The sequence below is a fragment of the Apus apus genome, chromosome 4, assembly GCF_020740795.1.
Source record: "Apus apus isolate bApuApu2 chromosome 4, bApuApu2.pri.cur, whole genome shotgun sequence".
NCBI lineage: Eukaryota > Metazoa > Chordata > Aves > Apodiformes > Apodidae > Apus > Apus apus.
This window is the reverse complement of record NC_067285.1, coordinates 90,289,168-90,306,692: the sequence shown is the minus strand read 5'-3', so window position 1 is coordinate 90,306,692 and position 17,525 is coordinate 90,289,168. Positions and strand designations below refer to the sequence as shown.

At 38.8% G+C, this 17,525-nt stretch overlaps 2 protein-coding genes across 4 annotated transcripts in view; one reads left to right on the top strand and one right to left on the bottom strand.

Annotated features, from left to right (window-relative positions):
- The first annotated feature begins 366 nt into the window (after positions 1 to 366).
- SHISA3 (shisa family member 3) lies at positions 367 to 3,475 on the top strand. Its single transcript, XM_051617443.1, has 2 exons — positions 367 to 652; positions 1,585 to 3,475. Exons 1-2 carry the CDS (start codon positions 367 to 369, stop codon positions 2,034 to 2,036), a joined length of 738 nt encoding a protein of 245 aa, XP_051473403.1. The 3' UTR covers positions 2,037 to 3,475.
- A 3,348-nt stretch (positions 3,476 to 6,823) lies between these two features.
- ATP8A1 (ATPase phospholipid transporting 8A1) overlaps positions 6,824 to 17,525 on the bottom strand; it is a 118,225-nt gene continuing 107,523 nt past the window's right edge. For all 3 annotated transcript variants that reach the window (XM_051617432.1, XM_051617430.1, XM_051617431.1), the window contains 2 exons: positions 11,738 to 11,829; positions 6,824 to 11,382 (listed from right to left, as the gene is read on the bottom strand). In XM_051617432.1, the coding sequence (XP_051473392.1) occupies positions 11,285 to 11,382; positions 11,738 to 11,829 (190 nt within the window). In that variant the 3' untranslated portion in view covers positions 6,824 to 11,284. The remainder of the gene's footprint in view (positions 11,383 to 11,737; positions 11,830 to 17,525) is intronic.

Genomic DNA, 17,525 nt, shown 5'->3' with positions numbered 1-17,525 from the left:
CCCGAGCTGCCGAGAAGTAGCAGACCCCGAAAAGCAAACGCGGATCTGGCTGCAGACCCTGCTCCCTTCAGGCTCGGCCCCGTGCGACCAACCGGGACGGAGCGGGACTTGCCCAGCCACAAGGGACGTGGCAGAGGGGCGACGATGTAGGAGACGGAGGGGGCGGCAGCTCCGCGGGCAGAGCCGGGGGCGGTAGGTGAGCGTGGGCGCGGCGGGGGCGGCCCCGCGGGGGCGCGGCGGCGGCGGGGCCGGGGCGAGGGGGGAGCTGCCCCCCACTCCCGGACGCGGCGCAAGAGGCCCCGCACCGCACCCGGGGCCGCCCCCTGCCTGCCCCGGCGGGGCGGCGGCCGTGGCAGCGGCGGGGCGATGGCGGGGCGGCGGCGGGCGCTGCTGCTGCGCTGCCTCCTGCTGGGGCTGCTGGGCGTGGGCGGCGGGGGCCAGCCCGGCGGCGGCGAGTACTGCCACGGCTGGGTGGACGGGCAGGGCGGCTACCACGAGGGCTTCCAGTGCCCCGAGGGCTTCGATACGGCGGCCGCCACCATCTGCTGCGGCTCCTGCGCCCTGCGCTACTGCTGCGCCGCCGCCGAAGCCCGCCTGGAGCAGGGCGGCTGCACCAACGACCGGGAGCCCCCGGACCCGGGAGTCACCGCCCGTGAGTGCCCGGCCCGCGGGTCCCGGGGCGGATGGGAGCCAGCCGCTGCCCGGCATCTAGCGGCTGCAGCTCGGCTGCCGCCCCGCGGCGGCTGCGCCGCTCCTCGGCCCGGCCCGGCCCGGCCCGGCCCGGCGGGAGGGCAGGCGGCGGGCGCGGCTCCAGGTGGGCAGAGGGAGGCGGCGGCGGCGGGTGTGCGGGGCTGCGCCGCGAAGACGGGGCGGGCGCCCGGGGATGCACTTGCCGTCGTAACCACGGTTGCTCCAGCAGTTGGATCCATCCTAGCTGTAAGACGCGTTTGTATTTTAAGTTTGCACCGGCAAACTGAATGTGTGAGTTTAACATGCCTTGTTTTTCCCGGAGGTGAGATGGGCTCCGGTGCTCTGTGGACACAACCCCTCTGTGCAAGGGGCCGTCAGGTTTTCGAACGAGAAATCCAGCAGCGCACGCGGAGGCTAGTTTCCCAAGTAACAAATTTGGTGCTTATTTTCCGCCTAACGAGTGAAAGCGACTTAACAGCATCTACAGCACTTGAGCTTCGCTTGCAAATTCAAGCTGCTACTTTAAACAGCCCACACAGTTGTTTTTGTTTTGTTTTGTTTTGTTTTGTTTTGGGGGGGAGGGTTGAGGGAGAGCAGTGTGATTCTTGAGCAAAACCTAACTAGACCCGGCAAGTGGAATATGGTGTAGACAGCTTTTACTGTTGGTAGCTATTAGAACCGTCAACAGATTTTTTGACTCGTGTGTACAAAATTGAAACTTTAATTTTGTTTTAATGGTGATGGTCGGAAGCTCTTGTCGTCTGAGCAGCTCAGTGTGTTGATGGGACTGAGATGTTGTGGGGCTTTATAAACTGTGGAGTTTATTTTTACGCAGCAGAACTGTTACTTCTGTAGGCTAATGTGCGCGGCTTTTTTTATTCTTTCTTCTCTCAGAACCCATCTACGTTCCATTCCTCATTGTTGGATCAATGTTTATTGCCTTCATTATCGTGGGCTCTCTGGTAGCGGTTTATTGCTGCACGTGCTTAAGACCTAAGCAGCCATCGCAGCCGATACGCTTTTCTCTGCGGAGCTATCAGACCGAGACTCTTCCCATGATCCTGGCCTCGACAAGCTTCAGGACACCGTCGAGACAGTCCAGTACGGCGACAAGTTCCAGTTCGACCGGCGGCTCGGTTCGTAGGTTCTCCTTTCCCCGGGCAGATCCCGGGTGCCTTGTGGCTTCGCCACCTCCACCGTACACGTCAGGCTGTTTCCAGGCAACACATGCAGTCCACCTGACCCAGCCGTCGGGATTTCTGGTGTCACCACCGTACTTCGGGTATCCTCTCCAGCCAGAGCCTGCCCAGGCTGGGAAGAGCTGCTCTGATTTTAGTCAGAGCTGAGAGGAGTTGTCAAGAAATAGCAGCCTTCTGAAGCTGCTGCTGCCGGGGGACACGCTGACATACCCTGGGGTTGCCGAAGTCAGAACCACTACCCTGGGTGAGTTGCCCTCGAGAAGTGCAAGGTTTTCATTCGGGATCACCTTTCCCGAGCTTGGATCATACTTAGAAATGAACTGTGAGGTCTTCCAAACATAGTTGCTCTAAAAACTGACCACCCTGAACGTGTTCAGAGACAAGTAGAAAAAACATACTGGGAGAAAGGTACTAATTTAATAGTGTTACAAATGAGATTTTAACCCTAAATGTTATGAACTTGCATTCCACTGATAATAATCAGACTACTAATATAAAGCAGCAATAAACCTGAGAAGTAAGACAGGAGTAATATTAGCTAAAAGTTTGCAGATCCTGAAAACAGCTGACTGCTTCCCACTTCCATGAGCAATGAAAATAAAAGGAAGAATTTTACTATAGAGATTGAAGTGCATGGGTTTTTTAAAATACACGTAATATGCCTGCACTTACACTGCATATTTGTATTAGTAAACTTTTAACTACGATAGGCAAAACTAGTACTCATTAGGCTAGTTGAAAATGTGCCAATCCCAAGCAGCCAAATAATTATATATGAGAAAAACAGAATATATTCTGTAGTATCACTAATAACTTCTTTTTAAATTCTGAAAAGGGAGTTGTATTAAAGCATTTCTCAGAAAGTATTTATTGTTGGCTTTTTGCTCAGCAACCTGTAAGCTGGACAAACTGATTGCAAAGTTCTATTTGTAAAATTAGCCATGTATAAAATGTAAAGCTTGTAATTTAAAATGTATTTACAGCACTGACAACACCAATTATTTAGTTGTCACACAGACAATATTATCAATAAACTGTGTGGTTGGAACATTGTGTCATCTGTATGTCTCTGTGCAGACACTGTTTGATGAGCAAGTTTTCATTTTGATGATGTAACTATACTGTATTTTTTCCTGTTAAAATAGTTAACTTTGCTTTTGTAGATCATTTGTATCTTTTAACTGTGCACCTGTTGTGCAGATTTAATATAATACAAAATTCTGACTAATAGAGTAATTAATGTCTTTTGTATGTAGCTATGGCAAAAATGTGGTAAAATCTATGCTGATTAGTTGGGTATTTTAATTTAAAACATCCTGCCCCAAGAATAAATTTTGTTTGCCCTTCTACATTCCTTCACCCAAGTAAACTAATAAACCAAATGGAAGGAAAAAATGCTTCTAAACCAAACATAACAGCAAGCAAATGGAAAATACACAAGAAGAAAATGCAGTCGTTAAAGGGCTTCTCTGTGTACTTATTTTTGTGAACAAACAAAGTCCTTCTGTGTGTCAGAATCTACAGTATCAGAGGCTGAACTTATTTATTTTATCAGCTGCAAACTCCCTGTGTACAGGACCTGTTGAAGTACGTTCTGACTGACCTGCTTTACAAGTCCTAGCATATTGGTGCGTGTTAAAATTACAGCACTTCTATTCTGGATTACAGTGCACTTCTCTGTATTTTAGAAAAGCTTCATTGCTTCTTCCTCAAGAGTTGGATAAGTTTTTATTTCTTATCAAATAGATAACAATGAGTATCTTACCATTTACAAAAAAAGTACTTCAAAATGACTCTTGTAATATTTTTAATTCATAATTAACTTTACAATCTAATAGATATTTCTGCTGGAAATGCAGTTTCTAAGCAGAAAGACCACTTCAGTTGTATATGATGATGTTTCAAATAATGGGTTTTAGCTTGTAATTGTTAATTACTTAATAGTGTTTTATATGTTTTATAAAAATCTAAAAAGTAGACTTCAAGTACTTGGGAAATTACTTGAAAGAGAAGTGTTTTGGCTCTCAATTTTTATGAAACAATCTTCAAGGAAGGGGGGCGGGTAAATCTATGCTCACCTTTGTTGGCGTTTTATAGGAAACTTTTCACTGCACATTTTGAATGGATAAGATGTGGGGCTGTTCATCAAGTAACTGGAAAAATAATTTAATATTGCAGCAGATCCCAGCTCTGTGGAAGCATCCTGCAAGATCTGCAAATCGTTCCTGTATTCAGAATAAACAGTAAAACAATTAGACTGTATATTTTCAAATTTATAGCAAGTCTTCGATTAGTAGTGATCTTCTATCTGGTAAACCAGGGCAACACAGATCCTTCTGGAAGCAGAAACTTCATCAATTCTCATGAAGGTGTTCTCAGTTTGTGTTCCCTTAAAGAAGGTTTAGTCATCAGAGCCACTGACCACAGGTGGTGGATAGCTGAGAATCAGTGTTTGCCCCAAAGATTGTCAGACGGTTGGACTCTCTTACTGCCTGTTGACATTTGTTGCTGTACGCTTGAATGGGCCAGGCTCCTTCAGCATAATGGTCTTGGTGGGCTCTACAGGCAGATTTATTAATATTTTAATGCAGGAATGGATTTGTGCTGCACTTGGCATACAGGCTCACAGATTGTAATGATTATTCAACCTAAGCAGAGGCTGTGGAGTTTGCCATGTAGCGTGAAATTCTGCCTAGCAGGGAAGACCCCTCTAGCTACTTCCTTTCCCCCCTGATGCTGCATAATGGCTTTGACCTCATAAAACACTTGAGGAACTTTACACACAGGAACATTTTCCTTGAATCAGACTTACGTAAGTCTGTAAGTTTATAGAGTGCTAAGCACTTCACAGGTGGGTGGCTCCATCCTGCAGACTGAGGTCTAAGGCTGGGAAAGATCATGTGTAGTTAAAATAGCAGTCCTGGGTTACGTGTAAAGCAGGTGAAGCAGGCATTATGTGCCAGCTGCCAACAGACAGACACAGAAGAATCTCTTAAGAATTAACTTGCTATATTAACTTGCAATAAATTGTTAATGTAGCTACAGTGGCGGTGACCTATAGAGCTGAAGGCAGAGGAAGGGCAGTGCACAGAATACAAGTTCATGGACTGAGATGCTTGTTGCCTGTGCCAGTAGTTTCCAACCCAGATGGATCCAGGGTGCAGGTGAGACTGCTGAATTTGCTTCCTAATGAAAAGGCCCTATTGGCATGAAATGCTCCTATGATTGATACGAAATAGTAATTATCCTAAATCTTCCAGACAGAACAGAAACAGCATTCTAATAGTTTGAATGACTAATGAAACAGTTTGAAGGGCTAGATGTACACTTAACTAGAAGAAATTGCTTGCTAGCAGAAGTGACATTCACACTACTTGCTTTACTGCCATGTTTTTTTTTTTTTTAAACATAAAAACTATTTCTTTTGTGATACTGAAGTTAGTTCGTACTCATATTACTATAGTGACACTGATCTAAAAGAAATCAAAATGAAGCAAAAATAACAGTAAATGGATTATTATAATTCACACAGATGATGCACAAAATGCTTTCTCCAGCATTAACTGGTAATAGCATGTACGAAACCCAAGTCTTCTGAGGGCAAAGAATAATAGTGGCATGAATTAGATCAGCCATTTGTTTTTCTAAGCATGTATCTCCAAAATGCATCAAAACTCTTCGGAGCTAAGAAAAACATTACACGTACTTGCAAGAATGCCTGAAGTATTTTATTTGGAACTAGGTAAGCACTATGGGATATGGCTCTGTAACCTCATGGATTATTTGTAATAGTAATCCCACCGGAATGAAACAAAAAATGACAATTTCAAAATTAATTTGTCACTACTGTTGAGTTACAACTTGACAGTAACATTAAGGATATGGAGGCAATTTTCATCACTGTTTTTCTGCATATTGTGATGGTCTGTGGGTTTGATATTCCAAACAGAGCTGCTGGTTTTTAGGGGGCTGCTGCTCTACCATGCTCATGTAAAGTTTTTCATTTGCAATGGCGTTGAGGCTATAATTCCATGCTGTGCTGTCTTCATTAGCAATGGCAGAATAAATGCCTTTCTGTTCCTTTTATTCTCTCCATCTACGACTTCTGCAAATTCAGGGGGCTGTGGAGTAAATCAGGTTAATTAAATGATTCAGCTTAAAAATAACATTTGCCATAAAAAGGATTTGAAAGGGAGCCTGCATCATTATAAACTGGATTATAACCAGAATAATTTCAATGGCCTCATGGTTGCCAGTGTAACAGAGGTGATGACATGCTATAAGGTGGAATATCTTTAAACCAGCTCTACCATTAAAGACTGGGTATCATAAAACTAACAGTGGGGACCCCAATACCATCTATTCTCTAACCTGCCTTGGCAGAATACAAAATCTACAAAATAAATTAGTTGTTGAGTGTTTGTATATAAAGAGTCAGTCACCTCTCTACAACCAAAACTCAGTTTAAGGTTGGTTATATTGATTTTTATTCAGTGGGTGGGCACCGTTAGGGGAAAGAAATATCCTCTACTATTTTAGGCAAAAGATACCGTATTCATCACTGTCCCCTGAAAAATGAGATAACATTTCCTTATCCCCACTTCTGTTTGAAAAGACATCACCACCAGAGTATGTCAGGGCTTTGCTGGAAATCACTACATTGCAGAATCCTGAGCTCTCCCTTTTGTTCTATTTTTTTAAACTTTTTCTGGACTTCACATGAGAACTGAGAAAGACATCTCAAAATAAGTGTTTAAAAAATCTTAAAACCAAAAACCATCCTCTACTCTTTCAGTTTACCTTAATAACATGAGTGTTTGTGAAATTCTATTTCTGATGTGTCCAATTTTAAAGAATTTTAAAAAGTGCCATGGGATATCTAATTTCCTTTGAAAGTAATCACTAACATTTGCAACCAATCAAGTCAACAGAGCTTCTTCATTAAATGGCAAAGTTTATTCATTTTTTAACAGTTAAAAGACAAAACATTTAAAATTTGCAGTTCAGAACATGCACATTCACCAAATGCCAAATGACATGTAACACTGCATAGAACTGAACATATTACTAAAAGAGAAAAACTAACTATAAAACACAGTGCATTTAACATCCAGTTAAAATTAAACCTGAGAAACTACCATAAACATCAAGTCAAAAGGTCGTCTTCATTCATGCAGCTTCATAATTTCCACGACAGTTTCAGCAGTAATGGCTTAGTGGAGCTGTAAAACCTCACTTTACCTTAAATGCAAATGTTGCTGTTACAGACAGACAGCTTTCTGCAGTGGTTCATACATATCAAACACTGAGAATCTTCATGAAAAATTACGTTGAAGTAGAAAAACAATATTAATGCATTTATGGCTTCTATTCTACAATAAAGAAAAATCATAAAATATGATTTAAAAAACCCCTAAATTGTTCTGGTCACAGCTTGGCAATTACAAATCACTCTCTGTTAAAAGTACCAACCCTCCAAAGCGCCCAACTTTGCACATCAATACTCAGATGAGTAGTCCTTATACTCACAAACAGTCCAGTTGAAGCCTATGTCAGTTAAGGGTCTGCATAAGCAGGAACCAGGTTTGGAATGCTAAAATATTCCTTTGTTTAACAGAGATCTATTGGTTAACAGCGAGGAAACTGGGGGCGAGGGCAGGGTGGGTTGGGGGGAGGAGAAACTCATTTGTTGAGTTTTTGTTACCAGTGCAAACATCCAGTACCAAGGAAGTTGAACTGACAAATTCATTTGCCTACACTGTGCTAGCTTTTCGATAGATTATGAGCAGACTTTTAACGAAGGCATTAAAAAACAGGGAACAGCAACCACCATGCATTGCCTCACAACACTTAAAAATATTACCTCATGCAGACAGAATGATAAATTCATCAGAACACAAGTGTCTCTACACAATACATTAAAAAAAAAACCACAATGAAATAACTTCTCTCCTTTAACACAAATTCCAAATTACTCATAATTCAAGATGGGTTTAAATGTAATGGAAGAAGTGTTAAGACACTTAATTAGTCCCTTCCTAACTCAGTGAATTTTATGAATGCATGTAGACACAGGAAGGAATCTTCAGCTATCTCTTTAATGTTTCAAAATATCTTAATTATCATTTTATACAAAAAGAATGATGACTAAGTAGAAATCTGTTGAAACTGTTTTGCAAAAAATAAGTGTAGAATTAGGAAATGGCAAGAAAAAAATAAAATACAAATTATCAATAGCTTTGTTAAATTTTTCTTCCTGTTAGTTATCCTTTTGAATAATTTATATATATATATGTAAAAATAATCAAGCAACAGTATTCCTATAAGTTACCTAATTTCTAAGTGGTACTGGTTTGACTTCTGGACTTTTTAATACTAACTTGTATGACTTGCAGTTTTTATGCAGTGCACATGAAACAGATTGAAAAGTCCATGGGAAACCTATATTAATACAAATTTTAATTTTCAAACAGTAAGAACAGAGACATTTAGGAGCATTTTTGCCTAGACTTTTTTTTTTTTTTTAAATAAACATCTCCACAATCCCCTTATTTTAACAAAGATATGATGCACTAACAGGATGGTAATAGATTACTGTGTACGCAACATAAAAATAAAGTGCATATTGTATTCTTGACCTGATTTAAAAATGGGCACACATGGATGATCTTGTGTTTTAAAATGCAATTTTAAGAGCATTCAAAAAACATGGTTAGAATTGCCTTTTTCTCGATTTCCAAGACGCGGTGTCTTCCAACCACTGATTACCAGAAAATAAATAACATCTAGTGTGAAGTTAAGCATAGAGGTGAGAAAAACCCATCAGAAAGAATAAAATTGTAAAATGCACTTTGTGGAATACTCCTGCAAATTCTGTAAAGATGTAAGGATGAAACGCTGTGTAAGACTATCTTAAAAACCTTTACGTCTAAATTTGGGATCTGAGAGCTGTTTTGGTTGCTTTCTTCCTTTTTAAGATAATTTAACTGGGGATAAACTGTGTGTTACTTTCCATAAACTGTATTACAATAGGAAGGCAGAATTTTATTTCAAGGAAAAATAAGAGATCATGTAATTTTGCATAATAAATACTTTGCAATATATTCTAGTCTTAATGTCCTTTGCTGCAAAATCAGCAATTAAACCATTTACAACAGAAAAACCCCAAATTATAATTAAAAATTTACCCATACAGAAAGTATGTATGGATTGAGTCATTATTTATATGAGTAAAGTACACTGAAAGATTATAAAGGAGCAACAGTGTCATGGTTAATTTCAGAAATGTTTTGAAGCTGGTCATTGTTCCTTGGATGACAGAAAATAAGGAACCCCATTTTAGGAAAGTGGCATGCCCCCAAATTTTTTCTTGCCTTAGGTCAAGTGATTTGGCCCTCCCATATTGATCCATCTATTTATCTATGCCTGAAATGGCTTTTCTGAAGGCAGTTCTTGTCTGCATGACTGACTGGCAGTACTGTTTCTAGTGGGATACGTTCCCTTTGTCCCTGTGTCTTCTGTTTTCTGTTTAAAGATCACTCCGGGAAAGTGAGAGGACGACATTGCATAACATGCATATGAAATGCAGACTGCCTTCCCATTGACAGGCCTTCCTAAATATGTACTTTCATATAGTGCCTTTTGTTGGGCTTTCCATGTGTATGTGTAAGTTTCTCTCAGAATGGAGCATAAGAAACTTGGATAGTGCAATAAAGTTTTATGTTAAGTGTTATGTTAGATGGAAGGGAAGGCGGTAAAGTCAGCCTTTAGTAAGGGTATGACTAATGAAGGAGGGCAGATAAAATCCGGGGGTAGATGACTTGTTACTTTTAAGTTGAAAGTGGATGATTTGGAGAGCAAAGAGAAAATACTTAATTTAGAAGATCATCAGGGATGTCTTTGTTCGGCTTTTCTAGTTGATCTCCTTTCAATGCAAGAAAAATAATTTCTACGTGGTGCACAGAAATTTAATGAAAAAGTAAACCAAACTGCCACTATAGAAAAATGTATTTTAAATGTAATTATGGTGGCTTTTAAACTTAAAATTAAACATGAACTAAAGAGCAAGAAGATGTAACTGAAACCTGAAGTAGGTTTTCTTAAGTTAGAAACCTGATAGTTATTGGGTGGTAAGCTGAGAAATACCAAATATAACTACTTAAAAATCTTATCACAATGTTCTCCTTTAAAACCTTCCCCCACCCTCCCTTTTATTTTTTCTTCTTAAACTAGGTGTGTATCTTTTTCTGAAGTCACTTCCCCTCCTTTTTTAATTAACGGTGAGAGTAGATACGTATTCTGCGTGATCAGTAAGTTGTAAAGAGGCTGATGCAATGTATTTCACACCTTTATAGGAAGTGGCTTTAGTGCAAATAAAACAGTACATACCACAGACTAGCAAAGGGCATGCTTTGCTCTCTATTTCAATGTTTGCCTTTCAGATAATTTTAGTAAAAAAAAAAGTTGACAATTTACTTAATTAAAAAAAAAACACTTTTGAACCTACAGTAAAAGCAGATAGAACTAAGCATGGCAAAAATAATTCAAGTTTGCTAACAGGAAGTAAGGCAGAGCAATTCTTAAAAATTGAACAAAAAGATGTGTATTCAATTTTACAAGGTGGCAGCTATTTTCCACATATGCAATATTAAATCAAAATAAGGGAAAAGCTTGTATAAGGCCAAAGGTGCAAAGACTTGCAGTTTTGAAAGCAAATGCCATGAAGGCCACTCAAATTAGACTCACTGTACTGTAAAACATTCTCCTCAAGTGCAGAGACTCAAGCATGCAGTTCTGAGATCAGGGCTGGAGTTATTTTCCTTTCAAATTATGCCTAACAACAGAAAATATTTATGGAACTTCTTTGGCAAACATTTTTAGGTTATTTTGACACAACTATAAGCATCTTATCTCAAAATCTTTCTCAGAGAAGGTGAATTAACACCATTAAAATACTATTTTTTTGAGCACTTGTTGAAATCAAGGGCTTATTATCAACTGTATTTAAATATATTAACACTGAAAAACCTTCACCAATGCTAATGGTCTGTCAATGTAAAGTATGTTTAGTGATCTGACCGTTGCCCTCTGAGTATATGACCAGTATTGATTCAACTTCATTGTAAAATAAGCAAGCTGGCAAGATACAAGGTAAATTCCAATTTGTTTACAAAGGCTAAGCAAATACTTGTTAAAAATTTAGAGATGGTGTGTTACAGTATAGTTGCACAGTGCTTTTATGTCTACTGAATACACAAATCCAAACTTTATGGAACAGGACTATCATAGATCTTTAAATCTCTGATAACTGGGCCACGGTTGCAGCTCCCAGCAAAGATCTAGTAGTCTGTCTCACAAAAGTAACTACTAAGGCCTAAATATTGAGCTGTGTTCTTTCACCATTCCTCAGGCCTTTGTTTTGTGGTATCATAAGCTCTTATTACTTCAGACTGGGAAACAATTCCATTTTCATCTTGAGAGAAGGCGTAGCCATCTGCAGATATAAAACAAAACAGAAACCAATGAAGTTTTGATCAGATCTTTTTGTTAAAGCTTTTCTACAAACAACTTAACAAAGGTTAATAGAAATGAATAAACCACTTTTCAGCTATTAGTAGGTAGAAACCCCAAGCAGTTTCTTACATAATCTGGAATTATAAACTAGCAGAAAGAACCCTGTGCAGGATCTTAGGAATGAAGAGAAACCTACCAACACACAAAGAATATGGTCTACTGGATCTGCATCTTTAGGATACTGCATCTTTACTATAAACAAAGGCAGTGAAAGGTAGAATTTTACTTCTAGATTATTAATGGATGTTAATTTTTATTTGTCAGTGAATACTTACGAAGTAAGTTTTGCTGCAGAGAGTCAGAGCGATACAAGTTCACATGGTTCTTCTTAAAAACATTCTTCAGTAGTTGGGCTCTTTCCGTAAGGCTAGAAAGTGGACATGTGTGAAAAACATTTACTTACTAGTTACAGTATCCCTTTATCTTTCAGTCTGTTGAACAGGAATTAATTATTAAATGACAAGTCTTAATTATCTTTTTTCTTTGTTAAGTGTGCCTGCGCTAATTATTAAGATGATGAAAAGCATGTGCAATGGCAGATTATGAAGTCTAGATCTCTGGTATTTTTACTTGTCACAGTACAGTCAAAACATCAGTTTGAAGCACTGTTGTGCACTGACAATACAAATACATGAATAATATTCTGAAAGTTTGAGTGTGACTCCTTTAGACACGTGCAGTGTAAAGGGGAAGGCACTGGCTTCCTTGATGGGGTGTGGACTGATTAGCATCAGGCCAAATTACAGTTTTTCTTACCTGAGAAAGTGCTGTTAGCCTCTATGGACACAGTACCCCAAAGGAATGGGAAAAGAACATGGAGGATAAGTCATACCAGCTGGGCATACAGAAACATACTGCTTCCATGAAGTTTTCTAGCAAGGTGTATTCCCCATGAAACTCTAGAAAGTGTTTTTCTGAGGATCATACCCAAATAATAGACTATTACTATTACTAGAGCTTGGTCACTTCAGCTCATCTCCTTCCTTCTCAGCAATACTGAGTCTGTTGTGTTATGTGTTTATTGTGCTTTAATATGATCCAAGCAACTCCCCATCTCAGTGCAACTAGAAAACATGAGTATTAAACAGTTTTTAAACTGAGACTCAAGCATCAGCGTAACGCTGGAAATGGTAATAAATGGAGTGATGATGGAATCAGGTTTCCTTGCTAAGCATCTTTCTCAGGTAATTTCTCTCAAACAGGATCCCACATTACTAAATAAGGAACAGACAGACTAGGCATCCCTCAGAAAGCTTTTAAAATATATCAATTTTGATAACATAATAAAGAGGTTCAAGAGACTGTATTAAAAAAAACTCACACAAACCCTTCAATTCCTTCCTTTAAATTTTATATGCACTGTGAATTAGAGATTGTGTTTCAGAGAAATACCAATTTATCATTTAAACACTTCCAATCCTGAAAAAAAAAATCCAGCCCCTCCCCATGTGAACTGGTCTAACAATGAGTTCACTTTAAACAAAACAAAACAAAAAAGTATCTTATGTTTATTCTGAGAATATAGTGATTTGAATTTATTGTAGTTTTGCTAGGTTATCAGAGTTGTCTCCTGTGTAAGGATGTAGCAAGTATAGCAGATTTCACATATCTACGTGACTTAGTTTTGATCACTCAAATTACTTTTTAATATTATTGTCAATTAGCTGAACAGACCTATTTTCCCAGGCTACCTGCCAGATTAAGTGGTGCAAGGAATGGAACTAGATTGGTCCCCTTACTAGATTAGCATTCAAACCATTAAATTAGAAATGCTCATTCTCTCTTCAGTGAGCACACACTTCTTATATATGAAGATGAAACATTGTCTTAAACTGGAGATACTAATGGTCTGTCTTCCCTTTCTGCTCCACTCCAGTCTGGTGGCTTAAGCATATACCAGGTGACACAGTTTGGCTCTTCTGAACTGGATGATAGAAATAAATCTATTATTCCCACAGCCACAGACGAATGCTAACTGCAGAATTTACAGGGGGAAATGCTTCTGGGATCATGTTTTGAATGAAAAGATGGACTTAGACTTCCCTGTAAAAAAGGAATTAGGTACCAATTCCAGGAAAGCAGTTAGGGTGGCATCTGGTGACTAAACGTGAATGGAGAGGTTGGAGTACTGAGACACACCTTACTCTCACTGTTTTCAGAAGCTAGCTTTTTGGTGATTTTCTGTATTGTTTGTTTTTCTAGTGTTTTTTGTTGGTTTGTTGTTTTTTTTAATAATTGTTTTGTACAAAGTCCTCCTCTACGCTGAGATAGAGTCTTGTTTTTTACTTCAGAGCAACAAACTGTTAAAGTGACAAGATTAATAAAATAATTAGGGAAATATAAATACAGTTAGGAAAAGAAAAGTGCTCCCAGCTATTCCGGTATTAAATTCTGCTCTGCTTCTATACTTGAAGAAACCCTGCAGGCTCTTTATTATTCATAATCTTGTTGCCATTCAAAAGCATATTTAAAAATCCACCTGCGAAGTCAAGAAAGCTTGGTTTTATAATCAGCCAGTGATGAATCACAGTAACTAAATGCCTGTGCTCACTCTATGCACCTATATGTACAAGCAGAATATTAACTATTTTTGAACATGAAATGTATACATTTCCAGGCAATTAATCTCATTTATAGGAAAAATAAATAAATTACTGCTTTGTATATTCCAGACCAACCACTTAGCTGGTCTGAAAATTCTTTCCAAGTAGACTGAATGAAAACCAAGGATTATATGAAGCAGCATTTGCAGTATACATCTCTAAAGACATTTCTACAACTTTGAGCTGTTATTCATGTTACCGTAGCATTCAACCCAGTAAAAACATTTTTGTAGTATGTACTCATACTGTTGTTTCTGCTTAAGGATTATGGATAAGGTATAAAAAAACCTGTTTTTGAACAATGGTTTCTATCCAAAAATATCCTTTTACCTTAGTAATTTCAATTGGAAGTACAACTAGCTTTGTGGTATTCCCATTGCAATGGCTTAGTGATAGAAACCATACTTTTTTTGTGGCAGAAACTTGTTTATCTACTGGAACTGCTTTAATTTTTATGGTATCAAGGCACCCTTCAAGTCAACAGCATGGAAGTTTACTTTCTGTTGGAAACATGACCATGCAAAATTTGCACCTTCTTGCTCAAGATCTACTCTTACTTAACTGTCAAATATATGTGACAAAGCCAATTTCAGTGTTCCCTACAGAAGAACAGTAAAGTGTTTTTGGAAAAAATTTCAATTACACATCCTTACACACTGAAACAGCAAGATATGATAAGAATGCTCTTCCTGACCCTTTAATGACAAAAGTTAAAAAACAGTTAAAAATCAGCACTGGAAAAATACAAGGCATTTTAAGATTATACTAGCATGCCCTATTTTTAAAGCAAATGCGACAATACAATAAAGATCTTTGAAGAACGATATGTTACATTATTTCAATGTCAATTTTTTAACCTAGAAAGAAAACAGCTGAAGGCACATTTGGAATTTAGACAGAAAATTCCCATCCTGAGATTGATAGAAAAACATCAAAAGTTAAGCCCCTACAATATTTGTTAGATTTAAACGCATACAGTATCAGGTCAACACAGCTCTAGAAATCTGCAACAAATACAGTCTAGCTGAAAAAACAGTACAAAAATTTAAAGCTAATATATTTCTAAGTACACATTCAGGTACTGTCTGCTTACAGCATCTAGTCAATAGTAGAATCTTGACCTGTTGTTTCTCTAAGTTGAGCCTCTTATTTTCTGTTGTAGTATTTTTAAGATGGGATGGACAGAGTGGAAAACTTCCAGAGTTATCTTTCTCTCTATTTCCCAGATGCTTCTTAATCAAACAGTGATTTCTATCATCTTAGGTTATACCGGCATTTCGTAAGACATGACATGCTATGTCATAAAAAGGTACTTCCAGAGGTATACTGAAGAAACCCAATATGTTTGTCAAAAATAACGATTTGTTCTTGCATGAAAACCACTACAACTAAGGAATAGAGAAGTCAGATATAAAATAGATGTAGAGGACATTCCTTACCAATTTAGCTACTTACTCTGCACTAGTAACTAGTTAATCCAGGCTTCTGCAGTTTAAGAGACTCAAAAAAGTTTACAATAGTTCATTCACATTTCTGAGCATGCAAGTAAGTCAGTTCATCAGATAATTTCTTTAACAAAGAATACTTTCTCCTTAAAGGGTAAAGTTTTTGGCTCTATTGCCTGCATTAAGCTATTTTTTAAAATCGCAGATGGAATAAATCCTTAAGAGGTATATTGAGATGTCTGACATCCATTGATGTGCATGTTAGGTGGATGCCTGTGCACTTCAAAGAATACAGTTCTAAAAATAACTTTGTGGAGAAGGAACGGACCTAAGAAATACATTCTGGCAGGTAACTAAACAACCTTCATGAAGCCCTCCTAACTACTTCATTGTGGGAAAAAAAGATAATGATAAAAATAGTGAATAAACCACCAAGTTCCTTTTACCTAAATAAGGAGAAGGGATGTGGAAGACATTCTGTAGGATGAAGGAACAGCATGCTGCCTAGACAACTGAAGTAAAAGTAGTTGAATTTGGGAACAGAAGTCTTGAGAATGGAAATACATAACACTAAAAAGGTACATTTCCTTACTTTCTTCTACACCCACAAGATGTTCCCCATTTAGCACTGTCTAGCTCTAATGTCTGCTTTCTTTTCTATAATTCATTATTTTACAACTTTGTGCTCTTCGCAAAAGAGCACACTGCATAGATTGCTTCTGGCTCAAAGTTTAGCACATTGTTGGTTAATTTGGAGGAAGATCTTGCCCTGAAGCTGTCTGAATGAGCACTACCACTGGAGAGAGGCATCCATAACAATCAATTTAGATCAATCATCTTTAAAGGTAAGAGAACTTGTTCTTGCAAGGATTAACTTGGACTTGCAGTGATGAAGGCAAAGTATCCTCGATGCAGGAGTCAACTGGGACATTTTACAGTACTTTCAGTATGAAGCTGTTGGCATAAAGACAGCATATAGAGCCTGATGGGAGACACTGTCTATGCAGGCATGTGCTGCTACACAGCCCACCACACTAAGTGTTCCATGGGTGGTGGGATGAGATTCTAGGTCTCCTGGTACCTCCCCTGGACTGTGATGCCAGAAAGATGAACTCCACTAGAGACAAAACATTCTTGGGAAAATAATTTCTAGGAAAAGAAAGGAAAAGTAGCAGCAAACACACAGGCTGGATATTCCACTCATTAGAAACGGTGATCATCACCTTGGTATCCAATGCAATCTGGACTCAATGTGGCAAATTCTAGTAAGCTGTTTCCCACAGAACTGGAGGAGGGATACAGTAAGATTGAAGGAGGAAGGAGACTTAAGCATCTTTATGAACAAAAGGTAGTTCTTGAAAATTGAGCCTCCAATAAAAGAAGTGGCTGTTTGTGTTTTTTCTGGTCTCTTTCCAGGCATACCTTGGTAGGAAAAAAGCCTTCCTGGCTAAGCCCTTTGCCATGAAGATACTAAAAAAGCAGCAGTCCAAAGGAAAGAAGGAACAGGAAAATCAAGTATCAACAGTTTTGGCTTTTTTTTTTTAAGGCTTCACAAAACTAATGAAAACGAGGACAAGCAAAGAAAGCTCCAGCTCAGACAAATGGCACAAACAGAAATGGAAGGGGGGGCAAGAGGGGAGTCTTTGTCACCTCATACTCCCATTTAGCAAGTGCTTACTACGACTTCAGCTAGGCTAAAAAAGTCTGAAGTATCTTTGTGAATGCAAACCTTTGCACTGAGTTTAAATACAGACATTGTCCAATTGTTCAGTTTTCACTTCTCCCTTTTCCAATTATTTACCTGATCCATGAAGGAGGATGTAACAAGGGAATTGTGGAGTCTGAACTTAAAATTATTTCTTACCTCATATAGGCTAGTCAAAATTGTTTGCTTTGCACTTGCATTAGATACAAAGCCAACTTGTTCCATTTCAGCAAATTATAGACAGATTTTGCTGTTTTCCCCTATGCTACTAAGCAGGTTTTAAACATTTCTTTGATTTTTTAAATTGTGA

Coding starts and splice junctions, on each gene's coding strand:
- SHISA3 (XM_051617443.1), top strand. CDS start 367: ATGGCGGGGCGGCGGCGGGCGCTGCTGCTGCGCTGCCTCCTGCTGGGG. Junction 653..1,584: donor GGACCCGGGAGTCACCGCCC/GTGAGTGCCCGG, acceptor TTCTTCTCTCAG/AACCCATCTACGTTCCATTC.